This window comes from Oncorhynchus tshawytscha, linkage group LG01 (genome assembly GCF_018296145.1).
Source record: "Oncorhynchus tshawytscha isolate Ot180627B linkage group LG01, Otsh_v2.0, whole genome shotgun sequence".
NCBI lineage: Eukaryota > Metazoa > Chordata > Actinopteri > Salmoniformes > Salmonidae > Oncorhynchus > Oncorhynchus tshawytscha.
In genome coordinates this window covers 52593358-52620081 of record NC_056429.1, presented here as the reverse complement: position 1 = coordinate 52620081, position 26724 = coordinate 52593358, and the positions used below count along the sequence as shown (strand labels likewise).

The following is a 26724-nucleotide window of genomic DNA, read 5'->3' as shown; positions in this document are numbered from 1 at the left end:
CAAGTTATTGTTCATTATAAAAACAACATCTCTACAACAGCAACCTCTCTCAAACGTTGTGGTGGTGTCGGGGGATATACACTTCTCCAAAGTGCTTGAACGTTTTGCCTAGGCATATTCAATGTATTGGTCCCACATTTAAATTAACTGTTTACAAAAACAATATAAAAGCAACAGTACCAGTCAAAAGTTTGGACACACCTACTCACTCAGGGTTTCTCTTTATTGTTCTATTTAAAACATTGTAGAATAATAGTGAAGACATCAAAACGATGAAATTGTGCATATGGTATCATGTAGTAACCAAAAAAGTGTTAAACAAATCAAAATATATTTTATATTTGAGATTCTTCAAAGTAGCCACCCTTTACCTTTGACAGCTTTGCATACTCTTGGCATTTTCTCAGCCAGCTTCATGAGGTAGTCACCTGTAATGCATTTCAATTAACAGGTGTGCTTTGTTAAAAGTTAATTTGTGGAATTTCTTTCCTTGTGTTTAAGCCAATCAGTTGTGTTGTGACAAGGTAGGGGTGGTATACAGAAGATAGCCCTATTTGGTAAAAGACCAAGTCAATATTATGGCAAGAACAGCTCAAATAAGCAAAGAGAAACGACAATCCATCATTACTTTAAGACATGAAGGTCAGTCAATCTGGAAAATGTCAAGAATTTGAACGTTACTTCAAGTGCAGTCACAATAACAATCAAGCGCTGTGATGACACTGGCTCTCATGAGGCCTGCCATAGGAAAGGAAGACCCAGAATTACTTAATTCCCGCAAAACTGAAAGCGGGAACCACCGCATTTAACCATGGAAAGGTGACTGGGAATATGGCCGAATACAAACAGTGTAGTTATTCCCGCCACAAGGCAATCAAACAAGCAAAATGGTAGTATAGAGACAAAATGGAGTTGCAATTCAACTGCTCAGACACGAGACGCATGTGGCAGGGTCTACCGACAATCAAAGACTACAAAAGGAAAACCAGCCACGTCGCGGACACCGACGTCTTGCTTACAGACAAACTAAACACCTTCTTTGCCCGCTTTGAGGATAATACAGTGCCACCGACGCGGCCCGCTACCATGGACTGTGGGCTGTCCTTCTCCGTGGCCGACGTGAGTAAGACATTTAAACGTGTTAACTCTCGCAAGGCTGCCGGCCCAGACGGTATCCCTAGCTTCGTCCTCAGAGCATGCGCAGACCAGCTGGATAGTGTGTTTTCAGACATATTCAATCTCTCCCTATCCCAGTCTGCTGTCCCCACATACTTCAAGATGGCCACCAATGTTCCTGTACACAATAATGCTAAGTTAACTGAACTAAATTACTTTCTCCCTGTAACACTCAATTCTGTCATCATGAATAGGTCCACAGACTATAAAATCGCCATCACACTGCACACTGCCTTATCCCATCTGGACAAGAGGAATATCTATGTAATAATGCTGTTCATTGACTATAGCTCAGCATTCAACACCATAGCACCCTCCAAGCTCATCATTAAGCTTGAGGCCCTGGGTCTCAACCCCGCCATGTGCAGGGTCCTGGACTTTCCGACAGGCAGCTACCCAGGTGGTGAAGGTAGAAAACAACACCTCCACTTCGCTGATCCTCAACAATGGGGCCCAACAAGGGTGCATGCTCAGCCCCCTCCTGTACTCCCTGTTCACCCATGACTGCGTGGCCATGCACGCCTCCAACTCAATCATCAAGTTTGCAGACGACACAACAGTAGTAGGCTTGATTACCAACAACGACGAGACAGGCTACAGGGAGGAGGTGAGGGCACTCAAAGTGTGGTGTCAGGAAAACAACCTCACACTCAACGTCAACAAAACAACGGGTGATCTCCGCATGTGTGGTTCCCACCGTGAAGCATGGAGGAGGAGGAGGTGTGATGGCGTGGGGGTGCTTTGCTGATGACACTTTCAGTGACTTATTTTGAATTCAAGGCACACTTAACCAGAATGGCTACCACAGCATTCTGCAGCAATACGCCATCCCATCTACTTTGCGCTTAGTGGGACTTTCATTTGTTTTTCAACAGGACAAAACACCTTCAGGCTGTGTAAGGGCTTATTGACCAAGAAGGAGAGTGATGGAGTTCTGCATCAGATGACCTGGCCTCCACAATCACCCGACCTCAACCCAATTAAGATGGTTTGGGATGAGTTGGATTACAGAGTGAAGGAAAAGCAGCCAACAAATGCTCATCAAAACTGTTGGAAAAGCATTCCATGTGAGCTGGTTGAGAGAATGCCAAGAGTGTGCAAAGCTTTCATGAAGGCAAAGGGTGGCTGCTAAAAAAGCATCTAAAATATTTTTGGATTGGTTTAAAAAATAAATTGTTACTGAAGGATTCAATATGTATTATTTCATAGTTTTGATGTCTTCACTAGTAGTTGACTGGTACTGTACATAAAAAAATATATAAACATGTCTTATCAAACACAAGCGTGGTTACACAGGTGTCGTGTCTTTGGCTTTGCCGGATTAAGTGATATGACATGCTATTCTATAAAATCCTTTCTCTGTAATTAATATTACCTGATTGAGCTAATCATGTAAATGTAATTAACTAGAAAGTCGGGGCACCATGAAATAATACTTAGAGCTGTTATCTTCCGAATAAACTCTTAAAGACCTAGTAATATTTTACATCAATAGCAGTCAATATTAATCGTCACCTTATTTCAGTCTCATCTGAAAGTTGTAAATGATTGGTTATCTTCACGAACCCTGGTGTCACGACTTCTGCCGAAGTCGTTGCCTCTCCTTGTTCGGGCGGTGCTCGGCGTTCAACGTCATCAGTCTTCTAGCCATCATTGATCCATTTTTCATTTTCCATTGGTTTTGTCTTGTCTTCCCACACACCTGTTTTCAATCCCATTCATTACCTGTTGTGTATTTAACCCTCTGTTTCCCCTCATGTCTTTGTCAGAGATTGTTTAATTGTCAGTGTTGTTATTTTGTTGTGTTGGTGCGCGACAGGTCCTCGTACCCATGTTTTTGCATGTCTGTACGTTTTAGTGTTATGGAGCATGTTCTGTTGACATTTATTAAAAGACTCCATTTACACTTCATTTTGACTCTCCTGCGCCTGACTTCCCTGCCACCTATACACACGACACTGACACCTGGCTAACAAGTTGAATCAGGCCTTCATGTTCGTATTGCTGCAAAGAAACCACTACTAAATTACATCAATAAGAAGAAGAGACTTGCTTGGGACAAGAAACACGAGCAATGGACATTAGAGCAGTGGAAATCTGTCAATGTCCACAAAGTGATAAAAAACAAGTATTACGCAACTATCTGGTCTTGTGGAGGACCTGGCAGTAGCCTATCAGAGCATCAGATAGGTTGACACCCTCCATGCTGGCATTGTAGTCCTTCACAGAAACAGGAATGGGGACATTCTTCCTTTTTCACCCTTGTTGAGACATGGTTATTATTGAATGCCTTATGCTGTGTGGTGAGCATGGTTACTTCCCTAGTGTCCTTCCATTTCACAAAAAGAAGCTTGTTTGTCCTGATCCCTTGCCGCTCTCTTTGTCATGTTGTTTACCTTGGTCTTGGGGGAACTGATTCTGTTCGGATGAATGGTGCCACAAGCCCCTATTTTCTTTTTTAATAGGTCTATGAAAAGTGGATGTAGAACCATCCGATGGGGTGATTGACATAGCAGTGGTTGATGAAGACCTTGACCAGTGGGGGCGGTTGCTGGGGAGGGGTGGCTCCCAAACGTCATCATCCAAACCCTCTATATCCTCCAGTCTGTGGTGAATAAAATACAAGGATATATTGTTGTAAGACACAATGAGATAAGCTTTCCAGGGATATGCAGTTGACCTGGGTGGGACAAAACAAGGCCGAGAACCTTTTAATGCGTAATGCTAACTATTGCTACCTGGCTCAGAGATGAGACGCACTGAGACGTATTAGATTGTAAACAGATTTCATCGCTTTAATTTCATCACTTTAGCATAAAAGATGGCTTCTCAAGGGGGGAAAAAAGTTCAAACTAGGAATATCAAATAGGAAGCTAAAAATAAGGCAGCTATGAATAAGTATACCGACATAGAAGCTTTGAATAAAATACTGGTCGGACTCGGATCAGGAGAGCGATTTGGACAACGAGGATTTTGACTCGGCCGATGAAGATTTCTTTCTAGAAGGATTGGATCCACTTTTAGATCACCTTTAGATCTATAAGTAAATTGTCTTTATATAGCTAATTTACTATATGTATTCTGTTTTTTTATAAGTTGTCTGCATTTTGTGCTTTGGATTTAGTTGAGAACGATTAGGAAACAAAATACCCTTTTCTCATGTACATCGGGAAAAAATACAAGCAAATTCTGCACAAATACAATAGAGAAACTGAAGGTCTAGCATGTCTTCAGGCTAATGAGTAGTAGCTACACTAGGTAACAGATTGAATGAATGACTGTCAGACAGCAAAGCCTTCGTCATAGGGCATGCTTTTCTACTGGCACTAGTGTATAGCAGGACAGTGTGTGATTTTGTGTCAAATACCTATAGTATACAGATAAAAAAACACAGTGACAACTAATGATCAAACTGATAAAAATGTGTGTTATGCAACGATCATATACCCTCATGAAATAGATTTGCCAAACAAGTGCCTAGCCTATCCCTCAGCAAACAACCAATGGTAAAATAACCAATATAGCATACTGAACGTCATAAAATGGCCTCAATAGAAGTAATTTGGGTTTCCTATGGTCTCTGTTTTGAACATTATGCCCGGACCAAACCCTCAGTGAAGTAGTTAAGCAGTGATCTGGTGGCTGGTGGTCAGGGTTGGTCAGTGGATCAGCCGGTTCCGCCCTGCCACTGGAACACTGTGGGTACATGGTGGGTACGTCAACAGGCCAGCTCACACAGGCCAGATCACTAGACATGCTGAAAGTTTGAAAGCAACTCTGGTTTACTCCTCTGTTCCCTCTTGGCACCATTGCAATTTTGTTTATATACCCAGTATTCCAGACACAGATTATACATAGTCTTGCACAGTGTGCTTCTTAGTCCAGGACTAGTCTTGAACACTACAGACCTAATGTCTTCTACCCATGGCATTATAGATACTGTCTGGATCTTGTTTGGATGAACATTCAGTAATATGCATGATTTGGCCCCCTGATGAGGTTATACATAGATTTTTTCTAATCCTACTTTATGCAGATTATACAGATTGATTTTACTCAACATGTGAAAGATTAAAATCCTCACATCATCAGTAGTTCACTTTGTGTTACTCTCCATATAGCTTTATCTGATATTTTCCTAAGTGGCAGTGACTTTGAGCATTCAGTTATTTAGTGCTGCCTTTCCACTCACATTTGTATACCCATGAAATTTGTGTCGCAAACATACACGACATGACCAAAGGTATGTGGACAACTGCTTGTCGAACATCTCGTTCCAAAATCATGGGTATTAATATGTAGTTGGTCCCCCCTTTGCTGCTATAACAGCCTCCACTCTTCTGGGAAGGTTTTCTACTAGATGTTGGAACATTGCTGAGGGGACTTGCTTCTAATCAGCCACAAGAGCATTGGTGAGGTTGGTCACTGATGTTAGGCCTTGGTCTCTGTCGGCATTCCAATTCAACCCAAAGGTGTTCGAAGGGGGTTGAGGTCAGAGCTCTGTGCAGGCCAGTCAAGTTCTTCCACACCTATCTCGACAAACCATTTCTGTATGGGCCTCACTTTGTGCACGGGGGCATTGTCATGCTAAAACAGGAGAGGGCCTTTTCCAAACTGTTGCCACGAAGTTGGAAGCACAACATCGTCTAGAATGTCTTTATATGCTGTAGCGCTAAGATGTTTTTACACTGGAACGAAGGGGCCTAGCCCGAACCATGAAAAACAGCCCCCGACCATTATTCCTCCTCCACCAAAATTTACAGTTGGCACTATGCAATCGGTCTGTCGGACTGTCAGATGGTGAAGTGTGATTCATCACTCCAGAGAATGCGTTTCCACTGCTACAGAGTCCAATGGTGGCAAGCTTTACACAACTCCAGCCGACGCTTGGCATTGCGTTTGGTGATCTTAGGCTTGTGTGCGGCTGCTTGGCCATGGAAACCCATTTCATGAAGCTCCTGACGAACAGTTATTGTGCTGACGTTGCTTCCAGAAGCAGTTTGGATCTCGGTAGTGAATGTTGCAACCGAGGACAGACTATTTTTACGCACTATGCACTTCAGAGGTCCCATTCTGAGCTTGTGTGGCCTACCACTTCACGGCTGAGCCTTTGTTGCTCCTAGATGTTTCCACCTCACAACAACAACATTTACAGTTGACCAGAGAAGCTCTAGCAGGGCAGACATTTGAAGTACGGACTTGTTGGAAAGGTGGCATCCTATGACTGTGCCATGTTGAAAGTCACTGAGCTCTTCAGTAAGGCCATTATGCTGCCAATGTTTGTCTATGGAGATTGCATGGCTGTGTGCTCGATTTTATACACCTGTCAGCAATGGGTGTGGCTGAAATAGCCAAATTAACTAATTTGAAGGGTTGTACACATACTTTTCTATATAGTGTATTTGTCACAGGTGCCTTGTGTCCCCCCCTTATTTGATCACTGCATTCCCTAAAATACTGTCCATGTCCATAGCCAGAAATGCAGTATAATTCGAAATCCCTATGCTGTACAGTACACATATGTCTGGACCGTCGTACATATCACATGGAGACCACATGCCAACCTCATTCTCAGAGGAAGCAGACTTCCAATCGTGATTTAGATTGGTTCAACCAGTCATGGCCTCATTTGAAATGGAATGCACAGTCAGCATTCTATTGACATTGTTTGAAATGTAACGTGATTAAAGATTTTATAATTAGCCTGAACGTAGGCCTACCCTATGTCATTGCTGAGTGGAGGCAGTCAGCACTGACATTCATCTCTATAGTGAAATCCACTCACTCAAGGGGGGAAATGCCTAGAGAATACGAAGGAAAAACAACTTAGTCATGAAGTAACAATGAAGCTTCTGTCATCCTGGTGTGGTAGCTAGCGCTTTGGCCTTTTGAAGCGGTGCATGTAAATATTTAGTGAGGACTGTGATTGCCTTGCAGCCATGCTTCATTAATCTCTGTCATGAGGGAATAATGGAGAGCTGTGAACACTAACACAAGTTAGGGCTGACAGAAAAGTGGCTGAGAAAACAGCCCAACACTGACTTAGAAAAAAAAGACTGTTTGCGTTATTTCAATATCACTGACTTCCTTGTTCCATTTTGCACTAATGAGTATTTCTCTCTTTGTTCTCTATTTAATGCAGTAATGGGTTATGTACAGAATGCTATAAGTAGCAGCTGGAATACAATCCAATACAAGGCATGTACACAATTTCCAATATGCTGTATGTTTGGCTGATCAAAATCATACTTAAATAACAACCTATAACAACATAGTGCTATATGAATACAAATTATGATTATATAGTTACTATCATCACTTTTCAACATACAGTGCGTGCATATGTTGACTCTCTCAAACTGTTTAGATATGTTTTGAATGTGCGTGTTGTTTAGATATCACATCACGGCTGTCGATGTGAAATGTGAAAATCTTCTTCTCTGCCACAAAGAAAATATTTACAGAACAGCGAGGCTGCGAGGACTCTGTTTTCCATTAAGTCCTTGCAAGTAGCCCAGTGAACACTGCTGGCCTGCATCCAAATAAATGTTTCTGTCTGCGCTCCATTAAAGATTTATCATGTCAAATGATGATGTCAGCTCAACTTGGTTATTTTCCTACTAGCGTCCCAAAGGTCAGCTGACTGGGAGATTTGCTTCCTTACTTTCACGAGCAAAAGGTAAATATACATCTGTGCAAACAAGTGTGAGTGGCAGTCAAAGGGCCGGCAGCACAACATGGGAGAAAACAAGGCGTACATATGGCTTTAGTTTCCCTCTGTGAAAAACAGGGAGGAAGAGGGAATCTGTTCTGCCCTGTGTACTGCTGTGTACTGCCTGTCAGGGAGATGAATGAGAAACATGGGCTGCTCAGAAGGGTCATGGGACGTTTTAAAATCCTCCTTTGTGCTCCCAGTCTAGCTGTGTCAGAGACAATGCGGATAATGAGAGTGGAATTTGGTGTGGAGCACAGTGCAAACACAGGGGAAGCACCTCGCCCAGCCTCAGGAGGCCAACCAGCTGTCTAGGCTTCTGCGTCTCCCAGGACTATGCTCTGACTACAGGCATGCGTGTAAAATTATTAATATTATTTCATCTTCTGTAGGATACAGTACTGAACAACTTACACTCCCTAAAAATGTGGACCTACTGCAGGGGCGGACTGGGACCAGAAATCAGCCCTGGCATTTCTAACATGCTGGCCCATTTTTTTTCTCCCTCAAGTCCCCTTTTATTTTGTGAGAGCCACCAAGTCATATCTTATATCTGCTTTATTAGTGTAAAGTCATGCCATGAATGTATCTATTTGCTTTACGTTCGGATCTTATTGTTGAATAGGTATATTGTAGCCTGTAGGTCTATGCTCCCACATTACTCATCTCCAATTAGTGTATACAAAACATGGACTATGCGTTGTCGATTCGTGTGTTTGTCAGTAGTCCATTGATAGCTTATTGTTGCCTATCAACTTGACAGGAGGCATTCAATAATGAGCCTGCTACTGCTATAGCTTTCTATGAAGCACAATTTTTATTCAGTCATAGGTTAAAAGACTGAGATTTCAATGTTGTTTTTTTCCCTATGGTACTTTTATTTGGTTGCCAAGAGATTACACATATTATCAAGGTAGAATATGTTTTTTTCTTAGTTGCTAAGGTGAGACGGTGCTGATGCATTATTTCCTGAATAAGTAAGCAATTATCTAACATCTCTCTCTCATCATGGCATTGAGTTTGAATCCTGGAGCCAGGGAACAAATTGATATATTTATTTAGGCTATAAGAGTGTCCTCCAATGACCGTTTACCAACTGGTCATCTGATGGCAGATGTATCTGAGCCTGAGCCCCTGTGCCATTCAATTTCAGAACCATGTGATACTTAGATTGATGTGTGTTGACATCATACAAATAGAATTACTATTAATTCTAGGTCTTATCATTTTTATTTCTATGGTTTGCATAATATAATGTTCACTGTGGTCCTAAATACAATTAAATGTTTTTGTTTTAGAACAGGTTACATGGATGTATTGATTTGAGGTTTACCCATGTAATAAAAATACACATTTTTGCCCCTTGGCTTCGAGGGGGAGGGACTTCAGCTTCCATGCTGCTGATGACTTCGCACCAAGTCCCATGGTTGAAGACGCGAGACGTGGATGGGAATATCTGTGGCAACCTGTTGATAACGGAGTTATGACAATGGATAATTTAGTAGGAGTACTATGACAAAAGTGACAATCGACACATTGAAAGAACATCTTGTTCCTGCCGACGGCGAAGACGGCGTAATACGCTACTGCATTCCCACGAGTCAAACTTTTAGGATACCGGTAACAAACTTGCAAACCTTTATCTAGGAACGTTTTGGTAGCCGACAAAAGCGACACGTTTCTGTGTAAATGAGAAACAAATGATAGAAATGGCACAGCGCGGGGAAACAATATGTTACAGAGCAAAGACCTTCGTTATGCATTATTTTAATTGTATTTTTGACTTACAGGTAGCATGTACATTATGAGAAACAACAGGTGTTGTCAGTTGTAACGCGCAGACTTTGATTAAAATACAAGAACAAGTCACTTGGTCGGTAGCTAACGTTAACCATCCACCAAGAAGAAGCCTATGTGAAATGGTCTCCACTTTCTTTACAGACCGGGAAGAGATAACTTGAGAACAATTCAATAAAAGGTTCAGTTCACAATGAAAATGCTGAGATTACTTTGCGTTGTTGTTGGTTTGTGGAGGATATGCCTGACGAACAGAAACTGCCCGGACCTCTTCATTGACAGCTGTCATTGTACCTCTGAGAGGTCCAAGGAATTGAGCAGACAAAATGTCTGGGTGAAGGTGGTGTGTGATGATGTGGAATTAATGGACACTCTACAACCCAGTTTCTTACCCAACAAAACAGTTTCCCTGTGAGTATGACATTAAACAATCAATAAAACAGTAGTTGAACAAAGGTTGTTAAAAAAAATAGATAAATCATTAACCAGGGCACCACTTATGAAAAAATAGTGTAGTCAGAATGCAGTACACTGCATTATAACTGCAGTATGCAGCAAATTCTGCTTCCAAAATAAAAACATTTACTGCAGTAATTTTGCAGTGTAACTGGAGTGCATAATAACTGCAGTATGTTGCAGTTATTATGCAATTACTGCATCCAAAATACTACAGTCCACTGCAGTTACTGCACTTTTGACCTGCTGTTAAAATTAACAGATATGAGAGGAAACTGCTATCTTTTTTTTTGTAAAGGAAGAATATCACAGCATCCATTAATCTTAGATATCTGTGACAAAAATGGTAACTTAGTACTCAGCAGACCAGTTGTACACACCATGTATGGAATTATAAATCACTGTATTTCCCCCTTCTGCATATCCTCTGTAAATGTTGGTCACTGAAGAAGTTATAGATAGTGTGCCCTTTCCTTTACCTCCTTTTGACTGACCAGCTCTACAAAACATTTCAGCTCCAATATCTTATATAGAATATTTTCCTCTCCAATATCCGGTGATGCACCATTTGTAATGTATCAAAGAGAATAAACTGATTAAAAAGGGACAAGCAAGAATAATCTTATTCACCATACAGGGCCTGTCAGATGAAATAAGAGAAAGCACTTTACAGTTCTGAGAGTGGAGAGCTTACCTAGCACATTCAACCTGCAGGTGTGGAAATTGACTAGGCCTACTAGCGTTATAGACTGTATGGAAAGGTATTTCTTTGAGGGAGAAAAAAAGCAAATAGGAAATGTAAAGGGAGCTTCTCTATTCCAAACACTGTTGCAGAAGATTGTTGAAATATGAATGTTGATGGGCCATAATTAATTATAGCAATATGGATATTAAATGACGTTCTGAGTAGCTTTGGCCATATTTAATGTTAACAGAGTAATTCCGCTGCTCTGAGATACATGGTTACTTATGCGCCAAGGCTAATCTTGTCTTCGCTTGCTTCAATTGTTGTTGCAGTTGTGCCTGGATGCGATTTATAACATTTTGATTTGAGGAAGTGTTCTTCATGGACATACAGCTTCGTTCTTTACTGACAATCTTGGGTTCCTGGTCATGTTTAGGATAAATTAATTGTCCCCTGAAATAGCACAAGCGTCTTCCTTTTGTCCGATAAATCAATGCCTCTTGGCAGGAAATTAGGTGTATCCTTCATTGTAACAACAGTTTACAATTAAAATAGTATTTTTAAGAAAAAATATTTTTAAGAATACAAAAACAATAAAAAAAAATTTAAAAAGTAATTTAAACTGATAAATATAATGATCCCTGTCTTTCCCCGGGTCAACTAGCCAATATCCTCAAGCAGGCCACTTGGTTGGCCGGGAAGCAGTTTTCATGCATTAGGAAACGTGACCTTTGTCGGGCCAAAGTGGCCTCCCGCATCTCCATTTTATTTAGACATGCTGTGAAAATAAACAGATATGAGAGGAAAGTAGGCTGTGCACATCGTGTCATACACCAAGTGGATTCCCTAACTAGCGGATCTCTCCTAATGCTTCCCTTTGGCCTCCTTCATTGTCCCTTTTATTCACTTCAGCTCTACAGATAATGAGTTCTGTATCAGTAGCCTTTTCAATTATGGCACTTTCAGTATTTTTTTTTCCAGAGTGGATGCGTTCTATTCACAAGTAAATATATGTGTAGAGCTTGTAATGAAATGGCAGCACTGTCCATATGTCTTTGCTTTCATTTTCACGTTATTGCATTCGTTCTATGTGCATCTCTAGTCTCAATTTATTACATATTTCTATGAAGTTACAAACGACTCCTAACACAACTGATTGAAGAGAAAATGAAATGTGTGTGATGTCCATAATTCCTAGCAGCTGTAGCCTCCAGAGCAGCAGAAACCCTCTATTAACACCTCTGCCTGTTTCCCTATCCAAAACGTGGGAGAAGTTGCTCCAGTGTTGGAGTGGAGCCTGACAGCTCTGTTGACCTTGAGGCCTATCTGGTGTAATTGTTTCAGTGGCAAGTAGGAGAGAAGGAGAGAGAGGCGCTGTGTCTCTGTGGAGAACAGTAGCAGGGATTGTAGCTGACACCTGTCTTAAGCAAAGCATTGGCTAGTGAACATGGCACTGGCCTAAGAGAGAAGGGAGACAGAGGGGAGAACGAGGGAGAGAAAGTAAGAGAGAGGAGCCGGGGGGCATATGGTGGGAGCGAGAGGGAGAAAATGAGAGAGAAACATTTAGAAGGATAGAGGAAGTGACAGGGAAGGAGACTCGGAAAGAGTGACACAGAACACAGAGGGAGACAGGAAGTGTTGTGAAAAGAGATGTTTGGGTTAATGAGATGGAAGGAGCGATGGAGAGAACGTGACAGAGAAACACAAACATTGTTTGCAGGCGGTTGTTGCTCAGTCATAGTTGTAATGCAAACCTACCCTGCGAACAAGATCTTTCTACTTTTAGATATTGTATGTGACAAGATGTGTGCTCTGCATTTGCATAGCTGACAGCAAAGAAGTGTGGACTTTGTTTGTCTCCTTCTCAGAGATTTGCAGTGCAACTGTCCTGTCATATTTTTATACCTTGTAAGACTCAGTTTTAAGAACATTGCAGTATAAGCATGTAGCTAATGTAGCATCAGCATGCATATAGCATTTACAGTTTCAATTGCCAACGGTTATCTACTTTCAGATTTGGACATCCTCTACAGAAGAACCACAAAAAAGCTCCTCAAAGCCCCCAAAGGCTCCAGTCTCTCCCAAGGTGAAGCTTGTGGAAAATAAAATGAGTGCATTGGTTTGGGGTAGGGACATGTCTGGCATAGGCCTACAGTAGACTTTGTGGGCAATGATCACACTGGAGACAGGAGGGGCTGTTAGTGGTAGTCTGGATGGCAGTGATCGTGAGGCCATGTTAAGGACATCCTTCACATTATTCTGGGAATGACATTGTAATGTAAAACATTCATAGATGGGGGTTGCAGGGAAGGCAACCCCACAACAGTGGGACTGATAGGAAGTGCTTTTGCATATGTCTTCCCCACTCGTTATGATGACTATGATTGTTCACCTGTGTTAGACCAGTATGAACAGTATGAATCTCCATTTCTGGCTTTTTCACTTTCTAGATGGGTAAAAATTAGACTTGGAGGGGATATTACATTGTATGACTCATGTTATTTTCCCCACTCATAATGTCAGGTGATTGTTTACCTACAATATATGTTGGACTGGCTTGTGGCTAGTATTGACCAGTATGCGCCAGATAAGCCAGAGCCTTGGAGGAACAAGGTATAATATGGACACCGGTGCCCTTGCTTATGAAAGACGGCCTTTCTGTCCTCGTGGAGTGTTTTTGCGTGCTATCTATAAACCTATTTCCTTGCATGCCTCGCTCTATTGTTCCTCAGGTGGTGTTGGCGGCTGCTCTGCTCTTCTCTGTTCTGAGTGGTTTATCATGAATATTTCATAGACATGTACGAGTAGCCCCTCTATATTATCTGTGCATTATCACACAGATGACCCCACTAGCAGGGATGGAGCAGAGAAGGAATGCCTCTCGGTCCGTAAAAGGTAGCAGTTTAATACGCTACACGCAGGCCTTTAATCTAAAGAGACATGGCCAAATAGACCCTATATACAGTCACAGGGGAATGTGGCTGAAGCTACTAGCCGCAATGCTTATCCAATGGTCTCTTTCTCATTCCCTCTCCTGGCGCTTTTTTCCCCCCCAGTGCCCTTAGTTTAGGTTTGAAAAGTGACAGGTTCATCTTTAGATAAGTGACTTTCCAGTAATAATCTCCCAAGCCTAGAGGAAATGGTTCTTTTCTCAGAACTATGTCCCCAGATGCTACTATAGGATCTATAGGAGTCCGGGGACTCAGAACCTCATCCATTACCCTGTATGTAACCCTTTCCAAAGCCTTAGGCCCTATACCTTTATCACACTTCACATTGACCCACAGTAGCAAGACCACAAACTGAGGGATCTCTACGATCTGTGGCTATGATGTTTTATTGTGGGAGATGGATTTAGACTGCATGTTATTTTTAAGAAACTTGAAGTGGTTTGTTGTTGTTGTTGTTGTTGGTCTATAGTGTAATTGTTAGGCTGTCCAAGAAGCCACACTTCACAGTGCCCAGTAATGAATCATATCAAGCTGCTAGCTTTCTCTGGAAAATACTTGTTAGCATTGGGTGTCAAATGCTGTATTATAATATAGGTTATGGTTTCAAAGGACACCCTGATCAGTTTTGCAATATGAGATGATAATGACTCACAGCACCAGTGTTCGTGACCATTGGGTGAGCGAAAAGCTTGCAAATCACACAATACCCTCGAAAACCCAAGAATGTGTACAAACGCAGTGCGAATGTGGACTGTCTAAAAATATTAAGGAAGAAAAATACAATGTGTGCCAAGGATACACTCTGGTCTGTTATCCTTACCTCCTCCCTTCACCATTGAGTAAATACCAAGGTTATTTAAACTTTCATATGTCTGCTATCGTGCAGGCAGCCAAACCTTTGGAAGCATGTTTTGTTTTCCCCATTTTTATTTTTTTGACATGTCGTAAAACAGCGATTTAAAAGCCTGCAGTGCGCTGCTTCTGTTGCAGGGAGTGGTCACAGTAAGTAGTCTTTTTGAGGTCGCTCCATTTTCAGTTTATTTTTAATTTTTAAATTACATAAAATGCATTATGAAATAATGACATTAGAATGATTTTAGCTTTTTAATGGGAATTCCAAAGGCAAAAATAGTGAACATTCAATCGCCAAAACATAGAAAATATTCCATTGTCTCTGTCAGGTCCACATTGTGCAGGGATGGACGATATGGCCAACATGTCATATCACTGTATTTTTATAACAATTGGACGGTAATTTATGTTTTTGAATAATAAAAGTTATTAATTTGCTTTGAGTGGTGTGAGAACCTAGGGTGGCAACACATACATTCTAAGTGATTTCAATGGTTCTTTCTCCATTCTGATTTGTTTTATGCATTTCAAATTCAATCAAAAAAAAATATTTGCATTTTAGGCACTCATTTGAGATCATTTCCACACTGACACCTGGGGCTGCATGATATGGGCAAACAATCTAGGCCTTATATTTAAACAGATGTTGCAATTGTCATTTAACTTGTGATTTAGAGCAACACACTTGGGTGAACTGTTGGAATCATGGAAATGGAATGGTTATTATGATTAGCTATATTATTATTATAATTAGAATTAGAATATACTAGTGGGCACTTTGAATACAGTGTTTGACATGACAACGAATGAAAATGCCAGGGAGGAGTTATTGTGACAGGGTAGGAACCAAAGTGTTGATAAGTGTTTCCTAGGGGACCCTATGATCTTTGGCTACATTTCATGTTTTCTCTTAGCTACTTTAAGTAGCTAATGTATTCATGCTTCACGTATTCCTTTGATTTAGAAGATACTGTTGCACAAACTAAATGCTGATTTAGGCCTACACCATCACTGGTATTATCAGGCTGTAGAGGCGAATTACGTTTGCTCTGACTCAGTACATTTATTAGCTATCTAGCCAGCTAACTAATGATTAGCATTAGCTGCTAACAAGATTTAGGCTCAACTTGCTTAGAAAAGACAAACTAGCTGTTTGCAGTAAGAAACACAAACTAATAGTGCAATTATAAAATGCAGAGAAGCAAAGAGAAAACAGCATAGTTGTCATCAAAATTGTTGCATGTGCTGCATTGACCATGCAGACTGAATGCAAGTGTCTCGTGGTCGAGGAACAACAAATGTTCTCCATGAGTGGGGGCGGGGCTAGGTCTGTGTGGAAAGCGGCATAGAGAGAGAGAGTGGTGAGAGATGACTCAAGTAGCGAAGTAAACTATAAAAATTGACTTTACACACGGGGTATCACATTAAACAAACCGAACATTCAAATACCGTTATAGAAGGTAAAGTAAAAACCCAAACCGATCTGTGCATCAATAATGGTACAGTGCCTTCGGAAAGTATTCAGTATTCCATTTACTTTTTCCATATTTTGTTACGTTACAGCCATATTTTAAAATGGATTCATACTTGATTGGTGTCCACCTGTGGTAAATTCAATTGATTGGACATGATTTGGAAAGGCACACACCTGTCTGTCCCACAGTTGACAATGCATGTCAGAGCAAAAACCAAGCCATCAGGTCGAAGGAATTGTCCTTAGAGCTCCGACACAGGATTGTAATCGAGGCACAAATCTGGGGAAGGGTACCAAAAAATGTCTGCAGCGTTGAAGGTCCCCAAGAACACAGTGGCCTCCATCATTCTTAAATGGATGAAGTTTGGAGCCACCAAGACTCTTCCTAGAGCTGGCCGCCTGGCCAAACTGACCAATCAGGGGAGAAGGGCTTTGGTCAGGGTGGTGACCAAGAACCCAATGGTCACTCTGACAGAGCTCTAGAGTTCCTCTGTGGAGATGGGAGAACCTTCCAGAAGGACAACCATCTCTGCAGCACTCCACCAATCAGTCCTTTATGGTCGAGTGGCCAGACGAAAGCCACTCCTCAGTAAAAGACACGTGACAGGCACCTAAAGGACTTTCAGACCATGAGAAACAAGATTCTCTGGTCTGATGAAACCAAGAACTCTTTGGCCTGAATGCCAAGTGTCATGTCTGGAGGAAACCTGGCACCATCCCTACGGTGAAGCATGGTAGTGGCAGCATCATGCTGTGGGGATGCTTTTCAACAGAAGGGACTCGAAGACCTAAGCGCACAGCCAAGACAATGTAGGAGTGGCTTCGGGACAAGTCTCTGAATGTCCTTGAGTGGCCTAGCCAGAGCCCGGACTTGAACCCGATCAAACATATCTGGAGAGACCTGAAAATAACTGTGCAACAACACTCCCTATCCAACCTGACAGAACTTGAGAGGATCTGCAGAGAAGAATGGGAGAAACTCCCCAAATACAGGTGTGCCAAGCTTGTAGCATCATATTCAAGAAGACTCAAGGCTATAATCACTTCTAAAGGTGCTTCAACAAAGAACTGAGTCAAGGGTCTAAATACTTATGTAAATGTGATATTTTTTGCATTTGTTTTGGTATAAATTAGCAAAGATGTCTAAGAACCTGTTTTTGCTTTGTCATTATGATGTATTGTGTGTAGATTGAGGGAGTGGAAAAAAAAACATTTAATACATTTTAGAATGTATTATCAGCCCTACAGATAAATAGAAAAATAAGAAATTACTATGAAATAATAAAATATTGCAGTTCTGTATATTACTTTGTATTTATTTAATTACTTTATTATTTTTCATTCCTTTAAGTCATCATGTAATCGCTGCTCAGGCAGTAGCAGTCAGCTAGCCAGACCATCTAACGTTATCTATGTGCTCCCCATACTGTAGTCTTTAGTCTTCCCGTTTAGCTAGCCAGCCTAAGTATGCTGCAGAGCTGTCTGGAAGAATTATTTGACTATTTCTTCAAAGTAGATAAGGCATTCTGTCACAAACTGTCTCTGACCCTCTCATCATAGTGTTGTGTACATTTCTCTCTCATGCTGTCTGTGTGTATCTAATAAGTTAACGTAGCAGGCATAGAAGTGTGTCCTTCCAGAGATCTGTATAATGACGAGATGCTCATGTCTTCGCCCTAAGAAAAGTTGAGAAGGCAGGCGACAAGCGCAGTCCAAAATAGACCCATAGAAACGCATTGGGCTTGTTTTGCATTAAGTCTGGACTAGGGCTGTGACGGTCACTGAATTTTGTCAGTCGGTGATTGTCAAGTAAATAACTGTCGGTCTCACAGTAATTGACCTTAATCAACATAAACACATTTAACATCTCCTGGCTTCCACAGAGCCATTTAAAAAAGTCTAATAAATCCAAGTAATATAGCCTACACCTTCACAAGAAATCCATTATTTAGAAGCATGATATGAAGAAAATGTAGTCTATTTCAGAAGAAAATAATAGCATACTGTGAGTTATGTTAGGTCCTTATGTTAGGTCCTAATGCGGCTATGCCAAATGGCTGTGGGCTACACTAGTTTATTTAGCAGACAAGATTTGCTTATAATTCCTTGGCTTTATAGTAGGAAGAATATAATTGAACAAAGCTGAATAAAATATACACATTTTCCCCAAGCGGTTTGGAGTGTGCGCGTGCACCTATTCTGTGTTGAGCAGTTAATGAAGAAATAGGTACTCCTATATGCCTCATTTAGAATTATTACTGTAACTTTAGTTGTTCTACAAGCATTGGGCTATACGGTTTGATTTTTAATACATTGTAAGGCTGCATGATGAGATTCAAATGATGATTTGAAAAAAGTTGCTTGAAAGGCAATGAGCTCTGCTTTGTTTTTTGCTCAGGCTGTACGCACTCCAATAGTCTCTCATTCACAATTTGACAAGCACTTGATAATGCCTAACATTTCACGGTGGCATCCCCTTTGTGGCTCTGTCCCTAAAACAATCCATGCCTTTTGCGGCCCGGAGTGCTATGTCGTGCCCTTCTCCCTGAGTGTGCTGCGCAATCGGAAGCCCTCATTCACATGGCTCTCCTTCACGTGATCGGGTCTTTCTCAAAGGCTATAAATGAAGACCGACACATCCGGGGCGCAACTGCACACGTCCTTATCCAATTCCGAGGTGCATATTGATATTGAAAGAACTGTCCTCATTTACTTTTCATCAGCCAACAAGATGAGGAGGCCCAATGAACAGCAAAAGCACTAGCCTATGTCAATCTACTATTCCCCCATAGTACAAAAGTCAACCTATTCTGTGCGAGAAATAAATATTCCAAACATAGAATGAGAGTTGTGGGATGCGATAGATCCCAAATTAATACAACCACTAGCAAAAAAATGTGAGCTAGACTACTTAAGGACTATGATTGAGAAAAAGCGACTATGATTGAGAAAAGGTCGCAAAAAAAAGGCTTTGTTTCTTATGCTGGGCATCATTCACAAGTGATAATATATATAGGCTAATATTGTCACCCATCAGACTTTTCTTGATTTAATCGTGTCTTTAAATATACTAAATAATAAATTTTTTACATTTGTTTTGATTTAGAATGGACCATTATCATGCACCTGTATCAAAACAGAGGCAAGCAGGAAAAAAAGTAATAAACCCATGGTTTATTTTCATGCATGCCAGGTAGGCTTTACTCCTGTTGTAAATATAAGCAATGTGCTTAATATTAGGAAAGTTGAGAAAAAATAATATAGTAGGCCTAGCTTATATAAAGCTGATGGGAGCCTCGTCTTTTTATTAGCGGCCATCACTCAGTTTTCTCCCGCAATTGCATAGTCAGTTGAAATGTTGCGTAACATGAAGTGTTTGATTACATTTTTTAATACATTTGCATTGATGTCAGCATGATTAGAGGGACAATAGAGTGCTGAGTACCAAGCAGTTAGCAAGTTTGGTAGGCTACTAATAACCAGCCGCATCAGAGCTTGGAGAAGCCTAACTACCGTGACTCAACGGTCATGTGGAATTTGACTGCCTTCATGACTTGTGACCGCCAGTGTGGAGGTAATACGGTCACCGCAACAACCCTAACAGGACCTTGAACAGCTTCTACCCCCAAGCTATAAGACTGCTTATTAGATAGTTAAATAGTCAACCAATAGCTAACCAGATTATCTGCATTGACCCTTTTTGCAATAATCGAATTGACTCAGAACATACACTGCTGTTGCTGTTTATTATCTATCCCGTTGCCGTCTCACTTTATCCCTACCTACAGTTGAAATCGGAAGTTTACATACACATACTTAGCCAAATACATTTAAACTCAGTTTTTCACAATTCCTGACATTTAATCCAAGTACAAATTCCCTGTATTAGGTCAGTTAGGATCACCACTTCATTTTAAGAATGTGAAATGTCAGAATAATGGTAGAGAGTGATTTATTTCATCTTTTAATTATTTCATCACATTCCCAGTGGGTCAGAAGTTTAGACACTTAATTAGTATTTGGTAGCATTGTCTTTACATTGTTTAACTTGGGTCAAACGTTTCGGGTAGCCTTCCACAAGCTTCCCACAAACACCTGACAGTGCTGGTGTAAAGATGTCAGGTTTTAAGCCTCCTTGCTCGCATATGCTTTTTCAGTTCTGCCCACAAATTGTCTATAGGATGGAGGTCAGGGCTTTGTGATGGCCACTCCAATACTTTGACTTTGTTGTCCTGAAGCCATTTTGCCACAACTATGGAAATATGCGTGGGGTCATTGTCCATTTAGAAGACCCATTTGCAACCAAGCTTTAACTTCCTGACTGATGTCTTGAGATGTTGCTTCAATATATCCACAGAATTGATCATCCTCATGTTGCCATCTATTTTGTGAAGTGCACCAGTCCCTCCTGCAGCAAAGCAACCCCACAACATGATGCTGCCACCCCTGTGCTTCACGGTTCTTCGGCTTGCAAGCATCTCCCTTTTTCCTCAATACATAACGATGGTCATTATGGCCAAACAGTTCTATTTTTGTTTCATCAGACCAGAGGACATTTGCAAACCGTAGGCTGTCTTTTTTTAATGGCGGTTTTGGAGCAGTGGCTTCTTCCTTACTGAGCGACATTTCAGGTTTTGTCGATATAGGACTCATTTTACTATGTATATAGAATTTTGTACTTGTTTCCTCAAGCATCTTCACAAGGTCCTTTGCTGTTGTTCTGGGATTGATTTGCACTTTTCACACCAAAGTACATTCATCTCTAGGAGACAGAACACGTCTTATTCCTGAGCGACAGCTCAGTATGACAGCTGCGTGGTCCATGGTCTTTATACTTGCGTACTATTGTTTGTACAGATGAACGTGGTACCTTCAGGCATTTGGAAATTGCTCCCAAGGATGAACCAGACTTGGCTGATTTCTTTTGATTTTCCCATGATGTCAAGCAAAGAGGCAGTGAGTTTGAAGGTAGACCTTGAAATACATCCACAGGTACACCTCTGAATGACTCAAATTATGTAAATTAGCCTCTCAGAAGCTTCTAAAGCCATTACATAATTTTCTGTAATTTTCCAAGCTGTTTAAAACTTCTTTGGGACTCGAGGGCAGTATTGAGTAGCTTGGATGAATAAGGTGCCCAGAGTAAACTGCCTGCTACTCAGGCCCAGTTGCTAATATATGCATATTATTATTAGTAGTAGTATTGGATAGACAACGCTCTGAAGTTTCTAAAACTGTTTGAATGATGTCTGTGAGTATAACAGAACTCATATGGCAGGCAAAAACCTGAGAAAAAAATTAGAAATCTGAGGTTTCTTGTTTTTCAACTCATTCCCTATCAAAAACACAGTGTCTATGGGGTCATTTTGCACTTCCTAAGGCTTCCACTAGAAGTCACCCGTCTTTAGAACCTTGTTTGATGCTTCTACTGTGAAGTGGGGGCGAATAAGGGCTGTTTGAGCCAGGTGTCTGGCAGAGTGCCATGAGCTCGTGACGCGCGTTCACGTGAGAGTTAGCTTGTGTTCCACTGCATATCTACCTACAAAGGAATTCTCCGGTTGGAACATAATTGAAGATTTATGATAAAAACATCCTAAAGATTGATTCTATACTTCGTTTGACATGTTTCTACCAACTGTAATATAACTTTTCATCTGAACTTTCGCATGGACTTCGTGATTTTGGATTGTGTACTAAACGTGCGAACAACGAGGTATTTTTACATAAATGAGGGACTTCATCGAACAAATCAAACATTTTATTGTGGAACTGGGATTCCTGGGAGTGCATTCTGATGAAGATCATCAAAGGTAAGTGAATATGTATAATGCTATTTCTGACTTCTGTTGACTGCACAACATGGCGGGTATTTGTTTGGCTGTTTTTTTGTCTGAGCGCTGTACTCAGATTATTGCATGGTGTGATTTTTCGCTACAGCTTTTTTGAAATCTGACACAGAGGTTGCATTAAGGAGAAGTTTATCTAAAGTTCCATGCATAACACTTGTATTTTCATCAACATTTATGATGAGCATTTCTGTAAATTGATGTGGCTCTCTGCAAAATCACCGGATGTTTTGGAACTACTGAACGTAATGCGCCAATGTAAACTTTTATATAAATATGAACTTTATCAATCAAAACATACATGTGTTGTGTATCATGAAGTCCTATGAGTGTCATCTGATGAAGATCATCAACGGTTAGTGACTAATTTTATCTCTATTTGGGCTTTTTGTGACTCCTCTCTTTGGCTGGAAAAATGGCTGTGTTTTCTGTGACTTGGCTCTGACCTAACATAATCGTTTGTGGTGCTTTCGCCGTAAAGCCTTTTTGAAGTCGGACACTGTGGTTGTATTAACGAAAAGTCTATCTTTAAAATGGTGTAAAATACTTGTATGCTTCAGGAATTCTAATTATGAGATTTTTGTTGTTTTAAATTTGGCGCTCTGCACTTTCACTGGCTGTTGTTGAGGTGGGACACTACCGTCCCGAATATCCCAGAGAGGTTAAAGAAACAGTCAACTTAGTGTGTAAACTTCTGACCCACTGGAATTGTGATACAGTGAATTATAAGTGAAATAATCTGTCTGTAAACAATTGTTGGAAAAATTACTTGTGTCGTGCACTAAGTAGATGTATGTCCCAGCCGACTTGCCAGAACTATAGTTTGTTAACAAGAAATTTGTTGAGTGGTTGAAAAGCGAGTTTTAATGACTCCAACCTAAGTGCATGTAAACTTCCGACTTCAACTGTATATGTACCTTTGAAGTCCGAAGTTTACATGCACTTAGGTTGGAGTCATTAAAACTCGCTTTTCAACCACTCAGCAAATTTCTTGTTAACAAAATGTAGTTTTGGCAAGTCGATTAGGACATCTATTTTGTGCATGACACTTCGCAAAATAGATGGCATCATGAGGGCGGAAAATTAAGTGGATATATTGAAGCAACATCTCAAGACATCAGTCAGGAAGTTATAACTTGGTCGCAAATGGGTCTTCCAAATGGACAATGACCCCAAGCATACTTCCAAAGTTGTGGCAAAATGGCTTAAGGAAATAAATAATTCTCTCTACTATTATTCTGACATTTCACATTCTTAAAATGAAGTGGTGATCCTAACTGACCTAAGACAGGGAATTTTCACTAGGATTAAATGTCAGGAATTGTGAAAAACTGAGTTTACATGTATTTGGCTAAGGTGTATGCAAACTTCCGACTTCAACTGTACATATCTACCTCAATTACCTCATACCCCTGCGCATATACTCGGTACACATGACTGTGTGTATAGCCAAGTTATCATTACTCATTGTGTATTTATTCCTTGTGTTATTTAAAAAAATATGATTTCTACTATTGCTCTTTTTTAATTCTCTCTGCATTGTTGAGAAGGGCCTGTAAGTAATATTTTCATTGTTAGTCTACACCTGTTGTTTACAAAGCATGTGACAAATGAAATGTTATTTGCTTAATGAAATCTACCACTCCCTTCAGCCCAGTGTCCCACATAGTTCTTGACTTGATATCTATTGTGATCGATTTGATTTCTCCCTAGAGAAACGGCACACTGGGCTCACAAAGAACCCAAAGTAAATGGAATTCAAGTAATTGAAAAGACTTCAATCAATTAGTTGTTTAATAACCCCCAAAAATAAAAAGTGGTGGTTATTCGCTCAGCACTAACCGTAGGGAACATTAACTTCTTTCTAGGCACTGCACTGCATGGGTCCTCAACACACCACATGCAGCACCACTTACTCAGTCTGCCCTCTCCGTTTGTGTTTGTGTGTCACCCTCTCAAATTGCAAACAATTTCAAACCACATGTTGCTCAACCATCGACATACTATGTGATTTTGTCTTGGTAAATGGAATTGATTATTTCAAATGTTCCATGCCCTCCAGCATTAGCCTTAAAAATGTGGGCTTTGCAAGGTTACTGATTTGCACTAACCAAGCCAGATCCTTTTGAGGAAACAGTTTTATGGTCACAGTGTACTCCCTTCCTTGTCCAGTGGGGCGGCGACATGTGCAGATGTGCTCAGCTGTCAGGCAGGGCTTATTTGAAGTTCTGCTATAACCCACTTGAACTCCAGAGCAATGTCTGTTTTGCATCCAAGGTCAATGTTTGTCTATATGAAATATGTTATTTTGGTTAGCTGTGCCTAGTAACTGGATATTATAGAATAACAGAGGGTTTGCAATGCTTGAAGAGAAGTGCCTGGAAATCATGGGGCCAAGCCTATCTGAATGCTTGCAATAGTTCACATTGTGATCTTTACCCTACTTGGTCCCCATGATTGGTGTCTTGGATCACATCAATTGAAGTTATTTTTGTTTCTCCACTTTTATAATAATACAGTCGAATGTCTCTGGTGTATGGCTGTCTCCGTTCTGTAATAGGGCTGTTTAGACCTCACAGAAATATCTCAGCTGTCTTTGGTCAGAGGGAAAAATGAAAGCCAGGGTTGTGCTCTAGGAGAAGAGCTGATAGGGAGGTTGTACACCAAGTTCAACCAATTAGAACAACACACAAGTCCAATGAGACATGGATCTTTTTCAAAACAAAGATAATTTGCGCCATTTAAAGAGGTAATCTGCAGTTGCTACATCCATTTTTGGAATGATAAATGAATGATATTGATTCTTGAAGAATATAAATTATAAATGCTTCATGAGCTTAGTTCAACTGTTGTACCCCATAATAACCCAGAATATAAGCTTGTTTTACTCCATTGTTTGTAAACAAAGTATATGTAAACAAACACTACATAGCCTTAAAACTATATGTTTGATACCATGGCTGGTCAGTCCTTGCATTCATAGCTCTGTCTATGAATTTGACAGTGGTTACATATCTCCAGCCCCATCCCTCAGGTTTTTACCAAAACAGGAGCAGGGTGGACACTTTATTATTGTTTCAACTGCTGATTGCCACTTTAAGGAAAACATTCAGTTTTAAATTGTGTTACGCTGTATGAATGAGCCATGTCAGCCTGTGTGTATTAGCGTGTGTGCGCGTGTGCGTGTCCTCTTGCGGTTCACAGGGCCTAACCCTTTGCATGTTAGTGCTAATCAGAGAAACACATGCAGAGAGTGATGACATACACCATTTGTTCCGGCCCAGCCAGACAATATTTAATTTGTCCGTTCCCCTGAAAGCAGCTTATCCTAGGAGAACATAATTGATATTGTAAATAGAAAGTTGGAAGGACACTCTAGAATTTAGTCATGCGCTGTTTACATAATGTTCAATTATGTTTTGCCTCTGATTTCCTGGACGTTGTGCAGAGGCCTAAGAGAGGTATGTGGGGATTGCCGAGGAGCTGGTTTCCTCTGCATACACAGTGCGGGACACGCTTGAGTTTGCACAAACAGAGGCTGCTTACATTAGCGGTGCATGGGTAAAATCACCGAGGAAGCTGCCTGGAAAAAAGCCATATTAAAATTATGTTGTGGTAATTGCGTTGTTTGCTCTATAACCCATTCATTCTTATGCCACCGTGATATATACTGAACAAAAATATAAACGCATCATGCAACAATTTCAACTATTTTACTGAGTTGCAGTTAATAAAGGAAATCAGTCAATTTAAATACATTAATTTGGGCCTAATCTATGGATTTCACATGACTGGGCAGGGGCACAGCCATGGGTGGGACTGGGAGGGCATAGGCCCACCCACTTGGGAGCCAGGCCCTGCATATCAGAATGATTTTTTTCCCCCACAAAAGGGCTTTATTACAGACAGAAATGCTTCTCAGTTTCATCAGCTGTCCAGGTGGCTGGTCTCAGACAATCCCGCAGGTGAAGAAGCCGGATGTGGAGGTCATAGGTTGGCGTGGTTATACGTGGTCTGCGGTTTTGAGGCCGGTTGGACATACTGCAAAATTCTCTAAAATAACGTTGGAGGCAGCTTATGGTCGTGAAATTAACATTAAATTATCTGGCAACAGCTCTGGTAGACATTCCTCCAGTCAGCATGCCAATTGCACACTTTCTGAAAACCTGAAACATCTATGCCATTTTGTTGCGTGACAAAACTTCACATTTTAGAGTGGCCTTTTACTGTCCTCAGCACAAGGTGCATCTGTGTTATGATCATGCTGTTTAATCAGCTTCTTGACATACCACACCTGTCAGGTGGATGGATTTTATTGGAAAAGGGATGTAAACTAATTTCTACACAAAAGTTGAGAGAAGAAGCTTTTTGTGCTTTTCTCTGGGATCTTTTATTTCAGCTCATGAAACATGGAACCAACACTTTACATGTTGTGTTTTATATTCTTGTTCAGTATACAATAAGGCAGAGACAACAAAAAGACAATCGTCACACAGTGGCGGAATACAGTACCAGTTAAAAGTTTGCGCACCTACTCATTCAAGGGCTTTTCTTTATTTGCACTATTTTCTACATTGTAGAATAATAGTGAAGACATCAAAACTATGAAATAACACATAAGGAATCATGTAGTAACCAAAACAGAGATTCTTCAAAGTTGCCACCCTTTGCCTTGATGGAATGGAATTTCTTTCCATTTTGAGCCAATCAGTTGTGTTGTGACAAGGTAGGGGTGGTATACAGAATATATTCCTATTTGGTAAAATACCAAGTCC

At 40.7% G+C, this 26724-nt stretch overlaps 1 protein-coding gene across 2 annotated transcripts in view; it reads left to right on the top strand.

Annotated features, from left to right (window-relative positions):
- The first annotated feature begins 9283 nt into the window (after positions 1–9283).
- LOC112253007 (adhesion G protein-coupled receptor A3) overlaps positions 9284–26724 on the top strand; it is a 243671-nt gene continuing 226230 nt past the window's right edge. Inside the window, exon 1 of one of the 2 annotated variants that reach the window (XM_024424862.2) lies at positions 9284–10096. In XM_024424862.2, the coding sequence (XP_024280630.2) occupies positions 9879–10096 (218 nt within the window). In that variant the 5' untranslated portion in view covers positions 9284–9878. The remainder of the gene's footprint in view (positions 10097–26724) is intronic. The other variant, XM_024424866.2, reaches the window with a different exon arrangement.